The sequence below is a fragment of the Sapajus apella genome, unplaced genomic scaffold (genome assembly GCF_009761245.1).
Source record: "Sapajus apella isolate SASKATOON/1434 unplaced genomic scaffold, GSC_monkey_1.0 scaffold13, whole genome shotgun sequence".
In the NCBI taxonomy this organism is placed as follows: Eukaryota; Metazoa; Chordata; class Mammalia; order Primates; family Cebidae; genus Sapajus; species Sapajus apella.
In genome coordinates, this window is record NW_022436953.1 from 15,735,344 (window position 1) to 15,757,352 (window position 22,009).

The 22,009-nt window shown below is 41.7% G+C and overlaps 1 protein-coding gene across 3 annotated transcripts in view; it reads left to right on the forward strand.

Annotated features, from left to right (window-relative positions):
• ACSL5 (acyl-CoA synthetase long chain family member 5) overlaps nucleotides 1-18,843 on the forward strand; it is a 45,908-nt gene extending 27,065 nt beyond the window's left edge. For all 3 annotated transcript variants that reach the window (XM_032281106.1, XM_032281107.1, XM_032281108.1), the window contains exons 6-21: nucleotides 285-384; nucleotides 1,237-1,415; nucleotides 2,198-2,230; nucleotides 2,317-2,368; nucleotides 3,168-3,241; nucleotides 3,614-3,691; nucleotides 4,816-4,950; nucleotides 7,956-8,090; nucleotides 9,038-9,133; nucleotides 12,518-12,590; nucleotides 12,870-12,958; nucleotides 13,209-13,325; nucleotides 16,153-16,296; nucleotides 17,339-17,440; nucleotides 18,172-18,243; nucleotides 18,608-18,843. In XM_032281106.1, coding sequence (XP_032136997.1) covers nucleotides 285-384; nucleotides 1,237-1,415; nucleotides 2,198-2,230; nucleotides 2,317-2,368; nucleotides 3,168-3,241; nucleotides 3,614-3,691; nucleotides 4,816-4,950; nucleotides 7,956-8,090; nucleotides 9,038-9,133; nucleotides 12,518-12,590; nucleotides 12,870-12,958; nucleotides 13,209-13,325; nucleotides 16,153-16,296; nucleotides 17,339-17,440; nucleotides 18,172-18,243; nucleotides 18,608-18,748 — 1,620 coding nt within the window. In that variant the 3' untranslated portion in view covers nucleotides 18,749-18,843. The remainder of the gene's footprint in view (nucleotides 1-284; nucleotides 385-1,236; nucleotides 1,416-2,197; nucleotides 2,231-2,316; nucleotides 2,369-3,167; nucleotides 3,242-3,613; nucleotides 3,692-4,815; nucleotides 4,951-7,955; nucleotides 8,091-9,037; nucleotides 9,134-12,517; nucleotides 12,591-12,869; nucleotides 12,959-13,208; nucleotides 13,326-16,152; nucleotides 16,297-17,338; nucleotides 17,441-18,171; nucleotides 18,244-18,607) is intronic.
• Nucleotides 18,844-22,009: the final 3,166 nt, after the last annotated feature.

A 22,009-nucleotide genomic window follows, 5' to 3' on the forward strand; every position in this document is an offset into this window, starting at 1 on the left:
CGTCTCTACAAAAAATACAAAAATTAGCTGGGCGTAGTGACATGTACCTATAGTTCCAGCTACTTGGGACGCTGAAGTGGGAGGATCATTTGATCCTGGAAGGTTAAAGCTGCCGTGAGCTATGATTACACCACTGCACTCCAGCCTGGGGGGACAGAGTGAGGCACTGTCTCAAAAAAAATACAAAACAAGACAAAAAGCCAGAGAGTATTTGTTGGCTGAATGACTGAACTAATACTCTTCAATGTGCCCTCCGGTCCTTACTTAAACTTCTATCTATACAGTGGATCATCTCCGAATTGGCTTGTTACACATACTCCATGGTAGCCGTACCTCTGTATGACACCTTGGGAGCAGAAGCCATCATACATATTGTCAACAAGGGTAAAACTTTGCTATTACGTTAAAACTTGATTCTTTCTCAATGCTGGGTATTTCTTCAATTTCTGTTTTTTGTTTTTTTTTTTTCTTTTTGTTTAAGCAAATATGAAATGCTGTAGTCAGAAAATGTTCATGTCTTTCTAGTTTGAACACGCTGGATAAAAGCCCATAGTGTGAGCTTAATTGATTAAATCACAGTAAAGCTACAGATTTAATTTCCTACCTTTGTAAATCCAGTCAGTAGAGTTAATCAGCATGCACCAATGTCCATGACGAGTCTGCAGAAAACAATTGTCATTGTTAGAGAAACAAGTCCAAATTTGATGGGCAAGTAACAGCCCTTTCCCATACCTAACATGTTACTTTCTGTCATGGGACTAGTAGATTAAGTGAGTAGGTCCTTTTACACAGTAAACATCATTTGAAACTTTATGTAAATATGTATAAAAGCAAATACTAAAATTCAGAATTATAAAATACTTGTTAGCTAAACATCTTATTTGCCCCCTCCTTTTTCTTCTATTCCCTACTGTCTTCCTCAAAATAAAACAAGTTGATAGAACCACGCCTCAATAACCTGTTTAGGTTGTCTGAATGACTTCTTAAACAGAAGGAATTTTGTGGTTCCTCTAGAAACTGTAAAATATGCTGGCAGCATGCAAGAAAATTACATGCTTCTGTTTCAGTTTATTTATCATCAGTGGAATGTTTCAGGTTGTACATTATAAATCTGATTTGCAGGTGTAATCTCCTTTGCCGTTAGCTTTGAAAATTTTTAAAACCTCTTCCTCCTTGCAAGGCAACCAGGTACTTAGCAGAGCAGGGAATGACCTCTGGTTCTGTTTTGGCTTTCAGCTGATATCTCCACGGTGATCTGTGACACACCCCAAAAGGCATCCGTCCTGATAGAGAATGTAGAGAAAGGCTTAACCCCAGGCCTGAAGGTGGTCATCCTTATGGACCCCTTTGATGATGACCTGAAGCAAAGAGGGGAGAAGAGTGGAACTGAGATCTTATCCCTGTTTGATGCTGAGGTATGGGTCTGAAATTTAGCTTCCAGCTCCAATGCTGGTCCAACACCAAGGACAACTTGCAAGATATCTTCACAAGATGATAGCGCTCTTATTCTCCAGGGGTGGCACCTGAGGAGTAAATTGGACTCATGTTGTGAAGCTCTGAGAATAATTTCCACAAGAAAACTTTGAAACTCATGCCAGAAGAGGACAAAGTTCTGTGGCCAGCTGCACAGACTTCTAAATGGAGAATGTGTTAATAGGAGTTTAGTAATAGTTAAAGGATGTGGCTCCTAGAGCCAGACCGCCTGGGTTCACATGCCAGCTCCACATCTGTTAGTTAGGCAACCTAGGGAAATCTCTTCTTCTCCCTTTCTCCAGTCCATAAAAATGTGATAAAATAATCCCTACCTCACAAAGGTCTTGTAAAGAGATTAATTCATTTATGTAAAATTATCAGGACAGTGATGGGTATGCAATAAGCTCTGAAATGTTAGCTATTCATTTCATTCAAAAAAAATTTAGTTATGGTCCTATCCTAGATGACTGTAACTTTTGAGTACGATGGGAAGTTTGAACACGCATCTGCCCTCTGTAGGTAGATGATTTTCTAGAAAAATTGTATGCTCTTCCCTGGGGCTTCCATTGTTCCTGAATGTTGGCTTCTGGTCCTGATCCAGGTTGGAATTTTGCTCATATTTCCATAGAGATGTTCTCATGGGAAAGGGAGGGAGAGGGCCACATTTATCATAGTATGCCCATCTCAACGAATGTCTTTCTTTCTTGATTTTCTGTTCATATAGAACCTAGGCAAAGAGAACTTCAGGAAACCTGTGGTAAGTTTTCTTCTGCCTGCATTTGATCCTTGTCGGTCAACTCTCAAAGTTCATGGTAGAATAAGCCCTTGTGCTTCCTCTTCCAGCCTCCTAGCCCAGAAGACCTGAGCATCATCTGCTTCACCAGTGGGACCACAGGTCAGTGCCCATGAAGCTGAACCTTAGATCCCTTGTCAGCCAAGAATATGGCTCGAATTCTCAACCACGGGTAGGCTGGTAAATATTTCCTCCAAAGAACCCTATCCTTAGGGAGTCACAATCTAAGGCTTCAAAGTGTGAATTCCCAAATGGAAAAAATATAAACATGAGTAAATAAACTTCATTTACTACACTGAAAAGTGTTTACATTCAATAGATTTCAGAGGTCTTAAAGATGACATCAGAAAGTCAACTTTCCCCCCGATCCAACCCACCACTCTCTTGATTTGACACCACTGGAATAGTTTCACTCAATTGAGATAACTCAGTGATGGTTCCCCATAGAGGGTTTCAACCCCACCCATCTGTTAGAATACTTAATACTTTTTAGTGTGGTCCATCATGGTCTACAGTTGTATTCATCGTAGTATGCCCAGTTTATAAGGTTTATAACCATATTACCAGATAATATTGGTAGATCTGGAATTCCAAACATAAAAGCAGCACAAGGTGTGGGGCAGAGGGAGAGGGAGGGTTAACTTGAATTTTTCTTTGCAACTGTGCGTCTGTCTGAAATCACAGCTGTAGCCTGTATAGTAGCAGAAGACCAACGATGCAGTAGGATCTCAGGGGGCATTAATTATTCCTAAACAGAGGCATATACCATCGAAAAGATGCAGTGACAGGAAATACTCTTGGCCTTTTGGAATAGAACCAGTTGAATCAAGTTTCTTTCAAGGCCAAAGGCTACCTATTAACTACATAGAGTATCTTTCTCACCACCTCTTATTTCCTACAGGTGACCCCAAAGGAGCTATGATAACCCATCAAAATATCGTTTCAAATGCTGCTGCCTTTCTCAAATGTCTGGAGGTCAGTGGTCAGTTGAAAAAGAGGCTCTCATTAAAATGTGAATCTGTCATAAGATTTTTATTTTTGAAGTTAGAACAGGCAGACACACACACACACACACACACACACACACACACGGGTTAAAGGCCTGAGTGTGGACAAACACCAATGTGTTCTTTGTCTAGAGGACTGTACATTTTCAAGCCTTGGTCTTTTAGGATCACTGCAAATTTCTACACTATATGCAGTTCAAGGCATCTCAGATATACACAGTGTACCACCTGTACAACTGTCTGTGGTAGTTCTGGGAGGAGGTAGTTTTGGAATCTCCATTGGAAATGAAACTTGGCGTTAATGCAATGTTGCCTCCTCTTGCTTCCCTGATCTACATAGCATGCTTTAGAGGTCACTACCGACGATGTGACCATATCCTACCTCCCCCTGGCTCATATGTTTGAGAGAATTGTACAGGTAAGTGATCTATGTTCCTAGCAGGTATGTTGCAATGGGGTCCTGACTTGCTATCACATGTTAATTCCAAAGGCAGCTACACAGCACCTATTGTCCTTTCTCTGATGTGAGAGGCACAGGCAAGGAGTTGGCTCATGGGAGCCTCAGTCGTGGCATGACTCCTCACTTCCTGCAAAGCTTTCCTCTGCTGAATCTGCATGTGTCCGGGGAGGATTGTACTTACTCCTTCCTTCATGGGGGTGTGTGAGTCCAGTGACATCACAGTTAGGGGTTTACTATGCGCCCTTAATTGTGAGCTGACACGAGACATTGTCTTCTTTTTAAATTTTATTTTGGTTAAAATTTTTGAAAAGATCTAGGATTAGAGAAAAGGAAGTTCCCCACAGAGGATCAGGAAAGGAGCATTTGATCCACATAACGTGTGAGATGTCCCCCGTGGGGGTTTTTACACCACACCTGAGTGTCTAAGGTGGTGTGGTCAGCATGGTGCGCACTGGAGGAGGTCTGCCCTTCTGTGAGCGGACTCCAGGCTTTTCAAGCTATTTTGAGGCTGATTTGAGAACAGAGAGCAGTGTCAGCCTTTCAAAAACACAGGTAGTATGATTGGAAAGTCCTCTCTCTGCTCCCCGCTACCCTCAGATGCCTCTGCAACCAGCTCATGGTTGATGCCTACAATGTCAAAATGTAAGCTTCAGTTCTTTGGGCTAAAGTGATGATATCTGATTCATACAAAATGGATCCTAAGAAACCTTAAAAAATATTGTAACATAATTTATGAAATTGGGCTGGTCTTACAATTGAAGGCAGGGTCTGCTTTAATTGGCAATGCTTTCTTAGTGCCACATAATGAATGGTGTCTTACAAAGGATGATTATCTTGGACTGTCACACAGAACTGTGGGGGGCCCAGGAGACCACACGGTCTCAATATCTGTCTTATCTGTCATGTCACTGCAACATAAATAAATAAATGGGGAAAGGCTCTCAGAGTCCTGAATCGGGAGGGGGTTGCTGTATAAGAAAAGTATCTGTGAGCCTCAGCCCACTTCCTGAATTCCTTCCAAGACAGGTCCCCACTGAAGGGGTCATTTGCCTCTGAGCTCTACAATTTGGATTTGTTTTCAGACTGTTTTGTACTCCTGTGGAGCCAGAGTTGGATTCTTCCAAGGGGATATTCGGTTGCTGCCTGAAGACATGAAGATTTTGAAGCCCACAGTGTTTCCCACAGTGCCTCGACTCCTTAACAGGATCTACGATAAGGTACTAACTTTCAGCTGGAGGGACTGTCTGTGACGTGAGCCTGCATGAAGGAACTCTATACTACTATGAGGTGTATTCCACCTCTACCTCCACCCTCTACAAGTATCTAAGTAAAGCCATGTTTACAGGCCCAGCTGTGAAAAGCCATTTTAAATACAATCCCTGTGGGTGTGGTGGCTCACACCTGTAATCCCAGCACTTTGGGAGGTAAAGGCCAGTGGATTGCCTGAGGTCAGGAGTTCAAGACCAGCCTGGCCAACATCGTGAAACCCTGTCTCTTCTAAAAATACAAAAATTACCTGGGCGTGATGGTGGGCTCCTGTGATCCCAACTAAGGAGGCTGAGGCATGAGAATTGCTTGAACCCGGAAGGTGGAGGTTGCAGTGAGCCAAGATGATACCACTGCACTCCAGCCTGGGCAACAGAGCAAGACTCCATCTCAAAATATAAACAAATAAAAATTAAAATTAAAAATTAAAAGTAAAAATTACAATCCCCTTTTCTTTGGATAAGATGACTTGGACCTGATCTGGAGAAACAGCTTGACTCAGAGACTTGGTGAGCCCCTCAGGGTTAAGCAGACGTCTTGGGCAGTTGTTCCTCTGCTAAGGTGCCAGGCCCCATGATACATAATTCAGGTGCATTCTCTCATTGAATCTGCATAAAAGCATAATAAATCATACTTACACCTATTATTTCTAACTTATGATGAGGAAAATGAGCCTCAGAGGTTAAATAACCTGCCCAGAGTCACATCTAATAAAGGGTAGAGCAGAGTCAAGCTTTCACTAGTTGTTTTAGCTGTCCTTGATGACCAACACTGCTCTGTTTTTCACCAGAATGGTGATTTCTGTAATTCTGCCATTCCTCTTGCATTCATTACCTGAGATTCTTTCATAAAACCTGATGAATATTTCCTTATTTCTCTTTATTTATCAGTCTTCAGAAGAATGGATTTGTGCCTCAGCAATCATCAAAAGTAGCCAATGAGATTTTCCCTTTGTATTTTTAGGACTTCATAATTTTCAGCTTTGTCTTTTAAATTTGTCATTTTTTTTTTTTTTTTTTTTTTTTTTGAGACGGAGTCCCACTTTGTCACCCAGGCTGGAGTGCAATGGCACGATCTTGGCTCACCGAAACCTCCACCTCCTGGATTCAGGTGACCTCTTGCCTCAGCCTCCTGAGAACTGGGACTATAGTTGTGCACCATGACACCTGGCTAATTTTTTTATATTTTTTTAGTAAAGAAAGGTGTTCACCATGTTGGCCAGGCTGGTTTCGAACTCCTGACCTCAAGTGATCCACCTGCCTCAGCCTCCCAAAGTGTCAGTCATTCTTGATATTCTAATTGCCTCATCTTGGCAGGTGGGAACCCTCATCAAGTTGCTAGTGTGTCCTTTTGATAATACCCCTGTAGCGTCTGATAGCTTCCTTGGTTCCTGGCACAAGATGTCTCAACCTTGTTTTGTATATTTCTCACTCAATTCTTAGATTGTCTGATTGCTTCAAGGAGCCATTGAAACTATTTGAACCTAGGCAATATAGTGTCTGATGATTCTCAGGGTGGGATCCCTGAGAAAATAATGCATGACCATTCTTCACATGCTTTGGAACCCTCCCCTCCTCCCCAACCACCTCCAAGATTCTAACACTTCCTTTCACTCTTAGCACTCTCAGCAGATGCTAAAAGGGCTCCAGTGACAGAGCAGGCAGTGTTCTAGCAGAATTGATAACAACTCCGACAGTTTCTTTTCACACTACGCAATTATTAGATTGAGTTGTTGTTATGGTTTTTGTTCATGTTGTTGGTCTTTGTTTTATTTTTCAGAGATAGTTATTGTATGGTAGAATACTTAATACACAGTTCACTTCTGGAATGTCTTTTTTAAATGAAGGACTTTATTAGCACAGGTCTCTAATATCAGCTCCTTGTCAGTGACTTGTTGAGAGAAGGTGAGTCTTGTGAATGTTGAAGAAAGATAAATCTCTTTTAGTTGAGGGAGGTTTCAGGAATGACATGATGCAGGAAGCATTTGAGCATGGATCGTGGAGAGAGATTATGACATATTGGCACAATGATAATGTTATAGGCATAAGAAGAAACTTATGTCCTAGAGCACAATTTGCATTAGAAGACAAAAAATATCACCCCTGCTTGGCTGGAGGCCCAAAAATAGGAGTGTAAACATGGAAGATGGATGGAGAGATATTCTTCAAATTTTGAACAAGAAAAAAGTATTAAATTGCCTTGAATCTGACTCCAGTAGTGTGGGATCTTGAAAGCCAGATAATGGCGTTCAGGACTGAATTTTGGAAATAAGGGGGTTTCTTTCAGCTGTATATGGGGAAGCTGTCCTTTGGCAGAAGTCTGATGAATGGAACAGTGAGGCCAGAGTCAGGGAGACCAAGGAAATCATGTGAGCTGGAAAAATGGTGTCAGAATTAAGCCCAAAGAGAAGAAATCATTTTAGTAGGAAAGTAGGCAAGTCTGTTGGGTTTTGTATGGTGCGGCTAAAGGCACCTTGTATATTGGGAAGGGTGGGAATTATCCGAGTTCAGTTATAGAAGCATCACAGAGGGAGTGGAGGAAGACGTGATACTTGATTTAACAAATCTGATTCCTAGGCTGTACTTCGACCTACTAAATCAAAAGCCCTAGAGGTGGTGCGCATTGAGCTGTTTTTCTTTTTTTAAACTAGTACCCCCTTCCCCCTCCCGCCCCCACACCAAGTGACTGTGTGGGCAGTCCCTCTTTACCTCAGTTGTCAAGTTGTTTTTCAAGGACTAAAAATTGGGGCAGGAAGCGGGAGGACTGGAGCTCTGCATTAAGTTCACTTCTTTCCGAGCATGGCCGTGATTCTCTGGGCTCATCAATATTCAGCAATCGAGTTCATGAGTGCGAGACCACTTCCTCATGAAGCTTGAACATACTGTTTCTTACTCACTAATGGCCTTGGTGAGTATCTCCAATAGGTTTCCAACTAAAAGGAGCTATCACCCTGCAGGTACAAAACGAAGCCAAGACACCGTTGAAGAAGTTCGTGCTGAATTTGGCTGTTGCCAGTAAATTCAAGGAAGTTCAAAAGGGTATCATCAGGCATGACAGTTTGTGGGACAAGTTCATCTTTAAAAAGATCCAGGTAGGTTGGGCAGGTCCTGGATGGAGTCAGACAAATCTCTGGGCTACCTTCTGACTCACAGACCTTGCTTTTCCACTGCTGCTTGGGCGTCACTCTAACTGGAGAGCCTTTCAGACTTTGCGTCCACTGCCTTTTGAAATCTTTCTTGTACTACTTTATTACTAAAGGGAGTTGGTTTAAAAAAAAAAAAAAGGCTGAGTGTGGTGGTTCACACCTGTAATCCCAGCACTTTGGGAGGCCGAGGTGGGCAGATCACCTGGGGTCAGGAGTTTATGTATATTTGACTGCCTAAAAACTTAGCTACTAGTAGACTGTTATTGACTAGAAGCCTCACCAATAATATAATTGATCAACACATATTTTGTATATGTATTATATATCATATTCTTATAATAAAACAAACTAGGAAAAAGAAAATGACCAGCATGGCCAACATGGTGAAAACCTGCCTCTACTAAAACACAAAAAAGCCAGGCATGGTGGTGGGTGCCTCTAATCCCAGCTACATAGGAGGCTGAGGCAGGAGAATTGCTTGAACCTAGGAGGTAGAGGTTGCAGGGAGCCGAGATGGAACCACTGCACTCCAGACTAGGCAATAGGGCCAGACTGTAACTCAAAAAAAAAAAAAAAAAAAAAGATTTTATTTAGGTTCTAGCATTCTCTCTTACTTTCTTAGGTGGTCTGTTGAGATTATAAGCAAATTGAGGGACTGAATAATGCAAAGTATTTGAGAAATATTTAGCTTCTGGTCCCAGCTATGAATAGTGATGACAGTAATAGCTAACATTTTAAGTGCTCTTCTACAATCCAGACTGCATTCTAAATGCTTTGTAAATTAATATGAGAATTGATGTCAGTTTAATTCTCATAGCAATGCTGCACAGGCTATTATACCCACTCCACAGTGGAGAATAGGTTTTAATACGTCTTCTGTTTCAACTGAACAGGCCAGCCTGGGCGGGAGGGTTCGCTTCATGATCACCGCAGCTGCCCCCATCTCTGCTCCCGTCATGATGTTCTTCCGGGCAGCAATGGGATGTCACGTAAGCCAAGCCTCTTCTTCGAAAATAGGCTATTTTACTTCTGTGCAAATAAGCTCACTGTCTAAATAAAAATGAAAACAACTAAAAGGTACCAAAATGAAAGTCACCTAAATCCTCAAAAGCCAGAGAAAATATCCTTCTAATCATCTCTTCAGGCATCTGTGTGCAGAAACCTTCATATAAATGAAATCGGTGTTCAAAAATACTTGTTAACGTTGCTCCTTGTTTTAATGACTTTGCAATAGTTTATTAAACGTATTGACTCTTGAGCAATGCAAGAGTTAGGATTGCCTACTCCCATGCAGGCAAAAATTTATGTATAATATTTGACTCCCCCAAAACTTAACTATTAGTAGATTACTATTGACTAGAAGCCTTACCAATAATATAATTGATCAACACATATTTTGTATATGTATTATATACTGTATTCTTACAATAAAGTAAGCTAGAGAAAAGAAAATGTTATTTAAAAAATCATAAGGAAGAGAAAATATATTTACTATTCATTAAGTAGATATGGGTCATCACAAAGGTCTTCATCCTCACTGTCTTCATGTTGAGCAGGCTGAGGAGGAAGAAGAGGAGGAGGGGTTGGTTTTGCTCTCTTAGGGGCCACACAGACAGAAGAAAATCCACGTCAGTGGAGCTGTACAGTACAAACCCGTGTGGTGCAAGGGTCAACAGTACCCAAATAACTAATCTCCTGTTAATGGACACTTGAGTTGCTGTTAATATTTTTCACTGTGGTAATCAATTAATCATTAATCTAGGATAAGTCCATGCAAGAAGGGATTATTGGGTCAAAGTGTGTGTCTGTGTCTGTGTGTGTATGTGTATCTGTATGTGGGTCAAAGTGTGTGTGTGTGTGTGTGTGTGTGTGTTTGTGTGTCTGTGTGTGTGTAATAATGTATATTATCAAACTTTCTTCCAGAAAGATCTTTTTTATACATTTCTGCAAGTATACAAGGCCTTATTTGCCCAAGCTCTTGCCAGTGACAGGCTTTATCAGTCATTTAAATTTTAGCCAATCATTTAGTCATTTAAATTTTAGGCCAGGCATGGTGGCTCATGCCTGTAATCCCAACACTTTGGGAGGTGAAGTGGGTGGATCACTTGGGGTCAGGAGTTCGAGACTAGCCTAGCCAACATAGTGAAACCCCGTCTCTACTAAAAATACAAAAAAATTAGGCTGGCACGGTTGAGGGCACCTGTAATCCCAGCTACTCAGGAGACTGAGGCAGGAGAATCTCTTGAACCCGGGAGGTGGAGGTTGCAGTGAGTTGAGATTGCACCTGTACATTCTAGCTTGGGCAGCAGAGTGCGACTCCATGTCTGTCTATCTATCTATCTATCTATCTGTCTGTCTGTCTGTCTATCTATCTCTCTATCTATCTATCTATCTATATTTTAGACAATCAGATAAATGAAAAATCTTATGACAGTATTCTTTCTTTTATTTACACCAAATACCTTTCTATTGCTTATTGACATGTATAGTTCATCTGTGAATTACTCTATTATTTCCTTATAGAAAAAGGAGGCAAAAGATAATTTGGTCTGTTTTTATATTTCTAAGAGTTCTTCATAGAGTAATACAGGTGGAGTATCTCCCTATTGAAAGGCTTGGGACTAGAAGTGTTTTGAATTTTGCATTTTTTTTCCAGTTTCAGAATATTTGCATTATAACAGTTGGGCATCCTGAATTTTAAAATCCAAAATCTGAAATGCTCCAAAGAGGATTTCCTTTGAACATCATGTTGGCATTCAAAAGGTTTTGGATTTTGGGACATTTTGGGTTTCAAACATTTGGATTAGAATATTCAACCTGTAATATTAACTTTTGTCACGTTGGAAACGTTTTTCCTCATCTCATCATTTTTTCCCTGTGTATTGCCATATAAAAATTTCCAATGTTTTTGTAGTCAAACTAAGTAATCTTTTCTATTTGTAGGTTTTAAATTGCTTAGACAGGACTTCCTAACCCCCGATATTTCATAAGACTGGTTCACCCTTATTTTCTTATCATTTTCTATTTTTTCCATTTAAGTCTCACCTGAAATTTGTTTCAGTTCCACCTGAAATTTGTCTAGGTGCTTGGCCATGGATATTGTCTCAGTTTTCACCCAGATGGATAATTAGTTCATTCATTCAACCAAACTTGCAGAGCATGAACAAAACAGGCATAGACTTTTCCTTACAAGTCCCCTATCTGCGTAACCACAATCAAAAAAGACTCCAAATTGATGCCAAGGTCCTGTAGTCTTTCAAATTAGCATCCTCTTAGCCATTTTTAAGACTGTCCTTTCCTTCAGGTCCTAAAACCAATAGATCAGCAGGTCCTGCTGCTAACCCCCTCCCAGAGATGTCCTCTCTAAACCTTCCTCTCTCTCCCAACTCCGCCTATCACAGGCCACACCCCCCATTGTACAGCCCAGCCCTTCAACTTGGTTCCTGAACCGAACCTCTCTCCAATCAAGATTATCTTCTATACCAGGGATTGACAAATTGCAATATAGGCTAAAACTAGTCTGCAGCCGGTTTTAATTTTTTTTAAATTCTTGAAATACAGCTATGTCCATCCATTTATTTGTGGTCTACAGCTGCTTTAATGCTATGTTGGCAGAATCAACCAGATGGATCACAAAGCGGAAAATATTTACTATCTTGGCCTGTACAGATAAAGTTTGCCAACTCTTGTTTTATATCATAGTGGGAGCTATTTCCCTTAAAAATACTACTCCCCTTCTTCAGTTCCTTCAGTGATGCTCCATTACTCAGGGTCAAGTTCAATTGCTATTGGGTTGCACATCACTTCGTGAATAACTTACATGTACTTTGGTGTATTTCTGGACTCTTTTGGTTTCTGAGTGGCCAAAAGGCTTGGTAGTAAATACTTTGCAGCTTGAGTATGAGTTCAAGGTTTTGGTAATTTTTTCCTTTTTTTTTTTTTCCCCGAGACAGAGTCTTGCTCTGTTGCCCAGGCTGGAGTGCAATGGCACAGTTTCAGCTCACTGCAACCTCCACCTCCTGGGTTCAAGCAATTCTCCTGCCTCAGCCTCTCCAGTACGTGGGATTACAGGCACCGGTCATCATGCCCAGCTGATTTTTGTTGTAGTTGTTGTATTTTTGCAGAAACAGGGGTTTCATCATGTTGGCCAGGCTGGTCTCAAACTCCTGACTTCAGGTGATCCACCTGCCTCGGTCTCACAGAGTGCTGGGATTACAGATGTGAGCCCCTACACCCGGCCGAGTTCAAGATTTTAAGACATTACGTGTTCTCGAACCCTTGGAGACCTTGCTTTTCTCATGTCTTGGCCATAAGGCATGGCCAGCTCATGCTTTATCTTGAGTAAGTCTAAAAGCTCTTCTTTGGTTTCCCAGGTGTATGAAGCATATGGTCAAACGGAATGCACAGCTGGTTGTACAATGACATTACCTGGGGACTGGACATCAGGTAAGTCCTCCACCTGCTGGGCGGGAGGTGCCACCGTCAGGAGAAAGGGTCTAACTAAACTAGGACTTCGGAGTTTAGATAACTTCAATTCTCTGAACTAATGTGGCAATGCAAAACTCGAATTTGGGCCCAGGCCTGCCTATCCTGGCTAGTCTGCATTGGTGCCTGGTGATTTTTCAGTCTTACTCTTCTAGAGTCAATTCATAAATATCATAGAAATATGCCTGGAATTATCACCATTCTAGAGTTTCCTAGCTGATTCACTGTGGTGTGTTCTAGGTCACGTTGGAGCACCCCTCGCTTGCAATTATGTGAAGCTGGAAGATGTGGCTGATATGAACTACTTTTCAGTGAATAATGAAGGAGAGGTGGGTAGGTCGTGCCCTGTGGTCAGTCATGGTGAGAAGGTTTAAATCAGAAAGAATACATAATTGTATGCAAACTTGGATTTGGCTCCTTTGAGATCTTTAGCAGAGAATTAAGCACTCAGATCTGGTGCTCTTCACACTGTAGTGGAAGCCATCAAATGATGTAAGGGGGAGCAGGTGTTTCATAAACTGCCCATGCTGGGAGGAGCAGCCTTTGCTGTTGCCACCATTTTGTATGTCTGCTGTGCAGATCCGCATCAAGGGTACCAATGTGTTCAAAGGATACCTGAAGGACCCCGAGAAGACACAGGAAGCCCTGGACAGTGATGGCTGGCTTCACACAGGAGACATTGGACGCTGGCTCCCGGTGGGTATTTCATCATAACTCCTACAAGTCCATGCCAAGAGAGTGGGGACAACAATCTATTTATAGCAAGAAGGGCAGAAATGCAAGCAGATTCATCAGTTGAGGCACCTGGAGATTAGGTTTGTACCCTACCTGGCTTATGACTTCCTCATACTATCAAGAGAAGAACATACAGGCTGAGGTGGGTGAATTACCTGAGGTTAGGAGTTCGAGGCCAGACTGGCCAACATGGTGAAACCCCATTTCTACTAAAAATACAAAAATTAGCTGGGCATGGTAACAGGCACCTGTAATCCCAGCTACTCAGGAGACTGAGGCAGGAGAATTGCTTGAACCCAAGAAGCAGAGGTGGCAGTAACCGAGATTGTGCCACTGCAGTCCAGCTTGGTGACAGAGACTCTGTCTCAAAAAAAAAAAAAAAAAAAAAAAAAGAATATAGGCTGGAAGTCAGGAGATTTGTGTTCTAGTTGCAGCTCTTCCATGGACCAACAATACAAAATTCTGAGAAAGGAATTTAATGTGTGAATAGGAGCTGCCAAAGCTAGAAAGTCTTTCTTTAAAAAAAATATTTTTTTTTGTAGAGATGTGGTTTCACTGAGTTGACCAGGTAGACTCAAACTCCTAGTCTCAAGCAATCTTCTTGCTTTGACCTCCCAAATTTCTGGGATTACAGGTACCACACCTGGCCAGAGTATTTTTGGTATTTTGATCACACTGTTATAGAAGACACCAAGATGTAGACCAGTTGACGTGCTTTCTTCTTGCCTTACTCCTTATCAAATATACCACCAGCAGTAAGTCAGTGGTCCTAGCACTGTTTTTTGTTGTTTGTTTGAGATAGAGTCTCTCTCTGCTGGCCAGGGTGGAGTGCTGTGACGTGATCTCAGCTCACTGCAACCTTCGCCTCCTGGGTTCCAGCGATCCTGAGTAGCTGGGATTACAGACGCATGCTACCATACCTGGCTAAGTTTTGTATTTTTAGTAGAGACAGGGTTTCACCAGGTTGGTCAGGCTGGTCTTGAACTACTGACCTCTTGTGATCTGCCTGTCCTGGCCTCCCAAAGTGCTGGGATTACAAGCATGAGCCACCGCACCCAGCCCTTAGCACTGTTTTTAGACCCAAACTGAAAGTGGGATTTTTTAATAGGTCAGGTAGACCTGGACATCAGAATTGGCATGGCTTCCCTGCAATGAAATAGATTTGTTCATAGCGAAGGAAAAATTAGGTGACTTCTCTAGGAAAGGGGTAGGGAGATTGAGATGTAGTATTTCATCCTTTTTTTTTTTTTTTAACTTTTCTTGAGGCAGAAGTTGTGGCTTGAAGCCAAGTGTGACGGCTCATGCCTATAATTCTAACACTTTGGGACACCGAGGTGGGAGGATTGTTTGAAGCCAGGAGTTTGAGACCAGCCTGAGCAACATAGCAGGACCCTGTGTCTACCAAAACAAAACAAAAACCCAACAAACTGTGGTTCCATAATTCCATGGGTCCACAACTTTTGCCTCTTATGAGTTTCTTGGCATAAGTATTCTCCCAATTAATTCACAGACATGTCAAAACAGGAAGCAGGATTTCTAAATCAAGTGTTTGCAGAGGTTAGTGTTTGTCTCTGAGTGACCTTCACAGCCCCTTTCTGTGGAAGATAGAGAGTTTTTCCTTTTTTTTTTTTTTTTTAGCATAGCTTGATGATAATTAGCCGCAGTTGCTATTAATTTTCCTAAGAAGAAAGGAAATTATTGCAAGGGCAGTGATGGGGTTTTCCAAAAGATCTCCGCTCTCTAAAGTTTTGTCTACTGTGTGCTGGGGAAGTAGGAATATAACAAGAACTTAACACTCTTTTCTTGCTCAATCAATATTTAAGATTTAAGTGAGATTTAAGGAATCTTGACAATGTAACTTTTAAGAACACTGGTCCTAACAATGCATTATATTGATTTGGGTTTGGTAGTATCTTGCTAACATATTTGTTTCTGTCTAGTAACAGGATTAAGTAACACTCTAATAAGCCTAGGATGTAAGCACTAGATATGTCCCCATACCAGGGTTATAGAAAGCTGCACTTTACTAATCATTTTAGGACAATGAATATTAGGCTGAATTGATGGCTAGTTTCTTGAGTCTGCCTTGTGATCGGTCCAGAGTTGGTTTAGTTAGTCGCCCTGCTTAGGGTGTTGTCATGTGGATGGTATTTGCCATTTGTCCCAATTCTGTGGTTCAAATCCCTAAAGTCCTAAGCTCCTCAGACCAATTAGTTCAGAGAAATGAAGCTGCAAATGACCTCTGGTGGCTGGCTGGAGCCCTCTCAGCCCGGTTGCTGTCCTAACAAGCCCAGTAATTGACTTGCTTGATTAGCACAGCGGAGCTGTTTGAACCTGCTCCTGGATCTAACAAGGAGGAAAACAAAACAGGGAGTCAAGCAGTGGGAGAACTATTAAAATCAAATCAAAAGTCTAAATAAGAGACAACCCCTTCTCTACTGCTGAGAGTTCTAAAAATGAACTAATTGAAAATTAGTGATTGGAAATTGAGAGCTGCACAATTTCCTCCTTGGATGAGGCATCAATTTGCATAACCCCAGGGGATCCAGGAGACTTTTTCTGAGGCTGCACATTGACTCTCCACATAGATATACAGTAAAGACGGGTTCTTGCTGCAAGATGCTTCCCTCCCCTTTCCCCAAAGCCAAGAAAGAGAAATAAAAGACAGCTCAAAAGTCTCTGGAAAAATCAGCTTTAGTAAAGAAAGATAACTGTGACTTCACCACTCTCCCCACTGATAGCGCTTCTATGGCTCAAAAATACTCATACTTTTATCTGTCTCATACAGAATGGAACTCTGAAGATCATTGACCGTAAAAAGAACATTTTCAAGCTGGCCCAAGGAGAATACATTGCGCCAGAGAAGATAGAAAATATCTACATCAGGAGTAGACCAGTGGCACAAGTTTTTGTACATGGGGAGAGCTTACGGGTAATATATGATTTTAACAATAGCTTTTTTCAGTCACAAATCATGCTGGTTCCTGTAGCTACTGGAAATTTGTATAGTTGGGTTCAGAATGGGAAGATCCAAGCTTATAAAACAAAAAAAAAAAAAAAAAAAAAAAAAAAAGAAATTATATTCCAAACCTCAAATCAGGCAATTTCAATTAAAAATTTTTTGAAACTTTGATGGCTTTGTACCCAAGTTAGTAGAATTGTTTAAAACGGCTATACTAAAATGTAGCAATTCAGTATAAAATGACTTTGAGAGGCTGCGGCAGGTAGATCGCGAGGTCAGGAGGTTCAAGATCAGCCTGGCCAATATGGTGAAACCCCATCTCTACTAAAAATACAAAAACTAGCCAGACATAGTGGCGCGTGCCTATAATCCCAGCTACTTCGGAGGCTGAGGCAGGAGAATCACTTGAACCCAGGAGGTAGACGTTGCAGTGAGCCAAGATCACGCTGCGGTGCTCCAGCCTAGATGACAGAGTGAGACTCTGTCTCAGAAAAAAAAAAGAGCTCCACATTGCACTTAGTTTCCATTCCATAAGGAGTTCCTTAAAGCTATGTTTAAGTGCAGTATGTATAAAACAACAAACTGTTGCGGTATGTACAAAACAACAAACAAAACTTCGATCAACAAACTTGTTTTATACACACCGTGCTTGAACGTAACTTTAAGGAACTCCTTATCCCAAAACAACAAGCTGTTTTATGCACACTGTGCTTAAACATAGCTTTTTGGGGGTAAGGGGAGAGTTGACATAGACAAGGAGAGATGCTTCAAGTTTAATGTTGAATAATCAGATTTGAATAGAACATCTTTGTAAATGAGATATTATGTGGGAAAATGGCATTATAGTTCCATGGGTGTTGAAAATGATATGGTGAGAAAAGAACACTAGTACTGGATTTAAGGTTTTGGGGAAATAGCAATTACAATGACATAATTCTGCTTTATTTAACTACTGGAGGACATTCCTACACGACTTCTCTCATGCCCTTGCACCTTTATTTCCTTTCCATAGTCATCCTTAATAGGAGTGGTGGTTCCTGACACAGACACACTTCCCTCGTTTGTAGCCAAGCTTGGGGTGAAGGGCTCCTTTGAGGAACTATGCCAAAACCAAGTGAGTATTGCCTAGGAAAGCTTTATGTACCCCCATGGGCCCATCATGGAGGAGAGGATGCCTCACTAGCTCCTGCATCTGTCACAGGTGGCTCCAGCCCAAAGAGACTGAATAGTTTTATAAGACTCGAAGATAGGATGGAGAGTTTAAAAAATAAAACTCTCGGCTGGGTGCAGTGGCTCATGGCTCTAATCCCAGCACTTTGAGAGGCCGAGGTGGATGGATCATGAGGTCAGTAGTTCAAGACCAGCCTGGCCAATATGGTGAAATCTCTATTAAAAATACAAAAATTAGCTGGGTGTAGTGGCGCACCTGTAATCCCAGCTGCTCTGGAGGCTGAGGCAGAGAATTGCTTGGACCCTGGAGGCAGTGAGCCAAGATTTGCACCACTGCCTTCTAGCCTGGGTGACAGAGTGAGACTGTCTCAAAAAGAAATAAGAAAGAAAAAAGAAAACACTCTGTTCTGTTTAAAATAACGTGTTCATTCATTGTGGCAAAAGATTGGAAAATAAGACAGTAAAAATGCTATTCAGATAAAACTGTTGACATTTAGATTTGCCTTTTCCTCTTGGTTTTTCTTTAAATATTGGGCATATAACATGCTTGTGCACTGTTTTATATTCCTGCATTTATACTGAATGGCTGTGACAAGCACTTTGAGTTGGTTCACGCTTAGCCCTTCAGGCTCTTTTTGAAACGGCCATGGTTTAAGCAGCATTTTGTATTCTTAGGTTGTAAGAAAAGCCGTTTTAGAAGACATGCAGAAAATTGGGAGAGAAGGTGGCCTTAAATCCTTTGAACAGGTGTGTACTACCACTGATGTTATACTGCCTCTGGTCATATTAGAAAGTTTTATTTAAAATTTCTATCTAATGAGGTTTAAATGTATAATATCTAAGGAGTTGATTTTAGATTTTGTGCCATTAACTCCAAAATGACCTTTCGTAGTGACTTGTACAGTCCTTTTTTTTTTTTCAGTTTACTATCCCTTCTCCCATCTCCCTACTCAGTTCTTTCTCAAATTATATTTATGGGCATGGGCGTGTGTTACTGTTCTCTTTACCCTCTCACTGCATCAAGCTCACTTCCTTTACAGAGCACTTAGAGGGCTCTGCAGAGGAGCCCAAATCACTAATGAGCATGGATGTGTATGTGCTCATCTTCCAGGTCAAGGCCATTTTTCTTCATCCAGAGCCATTTTCCATTGAAAATGGGCTATTGACACCAACATTGAAAGCAAAGCGGGGAGAGCTTTCCAAATACTTCCGGACCCAAATTGACAGCCTGTATGAGCACATCCAGGATTAGGATAAGGTACTTAAGGCTGGAAGGGCTTGAGGTAGCCTGCCTGCTCACTCTGCACTGCTTGTGAAAACAGGGATTAAAAACTATTCTTACATTTGTTTTGTCTTTCTTCCTGTTTTTTTCCTACTAAACTATAATGCCATAGATTTTGTTTTATATTAAGTGAAAGCTGTATAATGTGTAAACTTAGTCCCAAAATAAATTAATCCTGTCCTTCCCATCTTAAATGTTGCTAATATGAAGGCTTTAGGGCTACTTGTATCAACATGCCTGTCTTTGAGATCCCAGTTCATGCTCTATGTTCCTTCCTCATGATTTCCAACCTTAATACTGTAAGTGACCACAGGTTCAAGGGTTAAAGGGACGCTCTCTGCCTTCTTCTTTGTTGTTTCACGGTAAACATAACTTGCTAAAAGTCTTAATACTCATTTACCTCTTCTACTGTTCAAACTAAGAGACTTTTTAATTTTGAAAAACTGCTTATAATTCATGTGTTCTAGCTGCTCTGCAAAACCACTAAAATTTTAAATAGTTTTAATCTATCACTCATGTCAATCATATCTATGAGGCAAATTTCTCCGATGCTCTTCTGTGTAAACTAAATTATGCACAGAAGGGAAAAGTTTTATCATAGCAAACATTTCCTAAACTCTAGTTAGATCTGACTTGGGAGTATTAAAAATTGGGTCTTGGCCAGGCACAGTGGCTCATGCCTGTAATCCCAGCACTGTAGAGGCCAAGGTGGGCAGATCGCTTGAGGTTGGGAGTTCGAGACCAGCCTGGTCGACATGGAGAAACCCCGTCTCTACTAAAAATACAAAATTAGCCAGGCATGGTGGTGCATGCCTGTAATCCCAGCTACTCAGGAGGCTGGGCAGGAGAATTGCTTGAACCCAGGAGGCAAAGGTTGCAGTGAGCCAAGATCGCACCATTGCACTCCAGCCTGGGCAACAAGAGCAAAACTCCACCTAAAAAAAAAAAAAGAATTGGGTCTATGTCATATTATCCAAAAGGAATGCTGTTAAAAGCATTATTTACAGGGCCGGGCGCGGTGGCTCACGCCTGTAATCCCAGCACTGTGGGAGGCCGAGACGGGTGGATCACGAAGTCAAGAGATCGAGACCATCCTGGTCAACATGGTAAAACCCCGTCTCTACTAAAAATACAAAAAATTAGCTGGGCATGGTGGCATGTGCCTGTAATCCCAGCGACTCAGGAGGCTGGGGCAGGAGAATTGCCTGAACCCAGGAGGTGGAGGTTGCGGTGAGCCGAGATTGCGCCATTGCACTCCAGCCTGGGTGACAAGAGTGAAACTCCGTCTCAAAAAAAAGAAAAAAAAAAAAAGCATTATTTACAGTAGTAACTGGGGATTCAATGTGTTCCTTACAATTTGCTGCTGAGCTGGAAGCTGTGAGGCAAGGAGTTGACACTTAGGCCCAGTGAACTTTTCCAGTAAATGAAGCAAGTGCTGAATAAAACCCTCCTGGACTGGAAACAAAGGTCCATGGGCAAGCAAGACACCCACACAACAGGCTTATCTTTTGTGAGGGAAAAAACTGATCTTCCCCCACCCTCGGATTCCAGTTTCTGCTCTACCTTACCCCCAGATAACACACATTGCTTCTACTTGTAAAAAGTCTTTAAAATAAACGATTGCAGATACTTACGTTGTGGTGTTTGTTGCATTATGGACCATAAGAATCAGTCTTAAACAAGGACACCTTAAAAATCAAGTACAGTATCTGTTCTTAAACTTGGCTGCACAATAGAATTATCTGGGAAGTTTAAAAAGACACCAATGCCTGGGTGCCACTCCCGGGATTCTTATTTAAATGGCTGGATACAGCCTGGGCAGTGGGATTGTTGAAAGATCCCCAGATGATTCTTGTCTGCAGCCAGGTTTGATAACTACTGAAGAAAATAAGTTCTGAAGACCAAACCTTCTTATCCCATAGCTGTGAAGAATAAAACAAATACCAGCTGAGGCTAGGCATGGTGGCTCAAGCCTGTAATCTTAGCACTTTGGGAGGCTGAGGTGGGCAGATCACCTGAGATCAGGATTTCGAGATCAGCCTCACCAACATGGTGAAACCCTGTCTCTACTAAAATAAAATACAAAAACTAGCTGAATATGGTTGCCTATGCCTGTACTCCAAGCTACTCAAGAGGCTGAGGCAGAATAGCTTGAACCCAGGAGGCAGAGGTTGCAGTGAGCCAAAATCATGCCACTGCACTCCAGCCTGGGCGGCAGAGTAAGGCTCTGTCTTAAAAATAAATAAATAAATAAGCCCAGCTGAACCACAACTCCAACTGAGCACAAGTTATATCCATTCTTTTTTACCATCTTTGCTGTACTCTAAGTAATCTTGAATATTAATAGTATTCTTTTCTGGCCTCCAGCTGAGTTAAAGAGAATGTTCTTGGTCTTTCTAGACTTTGAGCCCAGAGAAGCCAAAGAAATGTCTATTCTTAAGTATCTGAAATAAAAGGGAAGGCAGAGGCAGGAATTAACATTAATAAGGTCTAGCTCCTGTTATCACTTTAACTTTCTTGCCTTCACTTCCTTTCCTATTCTCCCCTCACTCCTTCCAGCTGAACCTCACTGGTTTCCTTCCTGTTTATCAAACATGTCAGGTACATTCCAGCCTGCTTTTGTTCTTGCTGCTCTCTCTAAAACACAGATATCCCAAAGCACATGACTCGTCCCTTCATCTGCTTCAAATGCCAACTCAAGACTGTTCTACCTTCTCGCTTCACAGTAACATGACTCCATCTAACATATATGTTACGTGTGTTTTCACTGCTGAATTCCCAAGGACTCTTCCCTTATTCTTAACTATTACAAACCTGGCCCCCAAAGCTTCACACTCCCTGCCTTTGAAAGTTTTCTGAAGTCTAGAGAAATACACTTTCTTTTTCCTTCTGGCATTTTACTCCTATGCTCAGACAAGCCCAACTTTAAGCACCCAAGCCCACCAGTTTGGATCTTACCACTCATACAAGCTTTGGTTTTTTTACTCAAGTATACATGAGTATTTTGAAATCACTATGTTTATTGTCACAGGATCCTTAGGGTGTCGCTTCACCAGCTGGAATGCTCTGTGGCTGGCAGCCTGAAGTCCAGAGGGGGCTTAGGTGGCAGGGTGCTGGTGTCAGCACCACTCAGAGCTCATGCATACCCTGCCAGGTCCCAACAGCGCCAGGCTTGGCCTCACCTTTGTTCCAGAATGGGTGCCAGCAGCAGAGAGAGGCCAGGCGGTGTAG